The sequence below is a fragment of the Priapulus caudatus genome, unplaced genomic scaffold (genome assembly GCF_000485595.1).
Source record: "Priapulus caudatus unplaced genomic scaffold, Priapulus_caudatus-5.0.1 Scaffold419, whole genome shotgun sequence".
NCBI lineage: Eukaryota > Metazoa > Priapulida > Priapulimorpha > Priapulimorphida > Priapulidae > Priapulus > Priapulus caudatus.
In genome coordinates, this window is record NW_014577480.1 from 96,391 (window position 1) to 99,540 (window position 3,150).

The 3,150-nt window shown below is 49.6% G+C and overlaps 1 protein-coding gene across 1 annotated transcript in view; it reads right to left on the reverse strand.

Moving 5' to 3' along the window:
* LOC106810205 (synaptotagmin-1-like) overlaps positions 1-3,150 on the reverse strand; it is an 80,141-nt gene that overhangs the window by 43,393 nt on the left and 33,598 nt on the right. Inside the window, exon 3 of the mRNA XM_014813488.1 lies at positions 1,730-1,907. Coding sequence (XP_014668974.1) covers positions 1,730-1,907 — 178 coding nt within the window. The remainder of the gene's footprint in view (positions 1-1,729; positions 1,908-3,150) is intronic.

Genomic DNA, 3,150 nt, shown 5'->3' on the forward strand with positions numbered 1-3,150 from the left:
CTTTTACACCTCTTGACCTTTCACCTTTAACCCCCAGCTTCGACATCTAAACTCGTTTTCGGATTACCCCCCCCCCCCCACGTCCCGAATATCGTGACCGTACGTCGAGCGATTAAGATTTGTGCCCAACTGTTGACGGACGGACGCTCGCACGGACGGACGCTCGCACGGACGGACGGACGATCACGCGATTCTACAAGCTGCATCTGACTATGTCAGATGAGCTAATAAAATCGGTGGACACCTACTAGCGAATGGATCATAATCTCATTCGGGAGCGAGTAATGATTATTGCATGCTGGTATGATTCTCGCTTGTGTGTGTGTGTGTGCTCACCCTCGCGCAGAAATTGATTTGCGGGGTTGTCCGACGTCGAAAACTAATAGGATTTCTGCAAGCGCACACACGCATACTCGAAAGCAACACGACAACACGGGCGCGCGAATCGTTCAACAAAGGTCAAGGGGTGGGAAGTAATGACGTCTATTTCAGCAGTAGACGAACGCTATGTGCTGTTACAGCGACGCTGGCGTTACATCCGCGGTGGCAACTGGCGGTCAGACCCGCATTATGTGTGTGTGTGTATGTGTGCGTGCGTGCGTGCGTGCGTGTGTGTGTATGTGTGTGTGTGTGTGAGTCAATAATGACTAATAACGAGTGAATGTAGAGGCGCGGGCTCTAATAATCGTTATGGCGCGAGCACAAGTGAGCAAGTAGCGATGAAGAGGAAGACTGCATGCCTTCGACTGTGCGTGAATGGTAGACACGCGCCGTGCTAACGAACCTGTGACCGAATTGTTTTGTCGTCGATTTGAAAACCCTTTTTTTTGCAAAAGTGGGTGCAGGGGGGGGCATAAGATGTCACAATTATCATAGCACTGTGCTAATTAATGCTATTACGATAGGAAAAAGTCATGACCATGACTAACATCTCAACTAAATTGTTTCTGATATGAAGGGAAGGCCCACACCATTCTTAAGGGACATGGATCAACCAACCTACTCCATTTTAGTTCGACAATTTTATGACTCGAAGCCAGTGAGCTATGAAATTAGTGACAAACGAAAAATTCAAAACAAAAATGTTTCCTACAACAGACACCGCGACTATAAAAGCGAAACTTCAGACGGTCGCAGTGCAGCCTCTTTGCAACCTACTTAACCGGAAACAATCTGGCATTTAGGTGGTTTCAAGCAATCTCAGTCTGACATTTACACGTACTATAAAGACTTGAAGGTTCCAGCAGGTGTTATTCATATATATATATATATATATATGTGTGTGTGTGTGTTATTCATCCGTGTGCCCGCAATACAAACTGCGCACACGCAAGCCCCGTCATTCGATCCCTGGGGCGAGGAGATACGTGCCAAACCAGCAGTGCATGAACCCCTAAAACTGTCCTAAATGCCAGATTAGGAATGTAATTATAGGAATATTAGGAATATTTTTTATAAATTAGAAATATCTTATAACAATATATATCAGGAATATAGGACAACTGAGTGTAAGCAACCACAGCGAGTCGTGGGCAGAGCGGCGGAGGCGCGAGCGGGGAAGGGCAGTGGGGGCGGCTTACATCCGAAGCTTCTCTCCCAGCGCGTCAATCTGGTTCATCATGCCTTCCTTCACACATGGACCATCAACCATAGACGCGCACGGGGCAGGGGCGCGAGCGGGGAGGGCGGTAGGCGGGGTCGGAGCGAGGGAGGGCAGGGGGCGGCTTACATCCAAGCTTCTCTCCCAGCGCGTCAATCTGGTTCATCATGCCTTCCTTCAGCTTGTCACCGAGATTCCGCGTGGCCGTCTCCTGGGACACGTCGCCGGCCGTGGTGACCTCCGCTCCTCCTCCTCCTCCTCCTCCTCCTCCTGCGACGTCCTCCGCCGCCACGGTAGCAGCAGCATCCTGCGGAGAGAGAGAGATGCGGACACGATGAGGTTCCGGCTTCGCTCGGCCCGCGATGACGAGACGCGATCGCTCGCGAGGATTCGTTTCGAAATTAGAGATTCGTTCGAGGGTTCGTTCGAGATGAGGCACGCGGAGGCTGCGGATTGATCGCGAAGGTACGGCGGTACAGCGGGGAAATAAGAGAAAATTGGTTATTGATGAGCAGATGTAAGCATATATACGTATACGCACGAGCGTAGATGGACGGATTCAAATAACACACGGGATCATGTTATATATTATGCGTTATCCATGTTACAGGGTGCGAAATTACCGGGAGTCCGGAGTCAAATACTCCCTGATTTACTGTCGGACTCCCTGATTTGACATATGCAGGAGTCCGTGTGACTCCCTAAAAATTCTGCCATACTAACTAGCTTCGCGGAGTTACCGTATTTTTTCAGCTAATGTCCAAAGAAAATTTGGCAGACGTGCCACCGCATAAATCTTAAAAATAAGCACATGCGTTATTGTTAATATCTTTAATTTTGAAACACAGACTGCGGACTCCCTCATTTTGCTGCGGACTCTTTTTGAGGGTATAGTCCGAGGGTATAGTATGAGTCCGTTGGACTGCCTTGTTCAAAAGTTAATTTCTACCCCTGTTATACATGCATGTTATTACGATTGCATGAGCAGCGTACGATTACTGAGTTGTTGATGGTGATGCTGGATGGATTTCATCATTATCGTATGGTTTACACCAAGCCCTATTACGCACACAGAGAGTGCGTTGCCATGGTAACCGCCTAGACCCCAGAACCGATCGCGGGGTAATGCCCCCATACTCTGGAACAGTTCCACGCGTAATTCCGCCGTACTCCCGAAACAGTTCCACGCGTAATTCCGCCGTACTCCCGAAACAGTTCCACGCGTAATTCCGCCGTACTTCCGAAACCGTTCCACGCGTAATTCCCCCGTACTCCCTAAACAGTTCCACGCGTAATTCCCCCGTACTCCCTAAACAGTTCCACGCGTAATTCCACCGTACTCCCTAAACAGTTCCACGCGTAATTCCCCCGTACTCGCGAAACAGTTCCCGGTATGCTTCACCAGATTCCCCGCGCCGGATTCAGGAACCATCCCCGGCTAGCAGTAGCACTACAGTGTCCGCGCACTCAGCATCCCATCACAAAATTACAATGCGACGCAGAACATGGCCATGACAATGCTCGAGGTAGCCACAGTTACCTTGCATAGT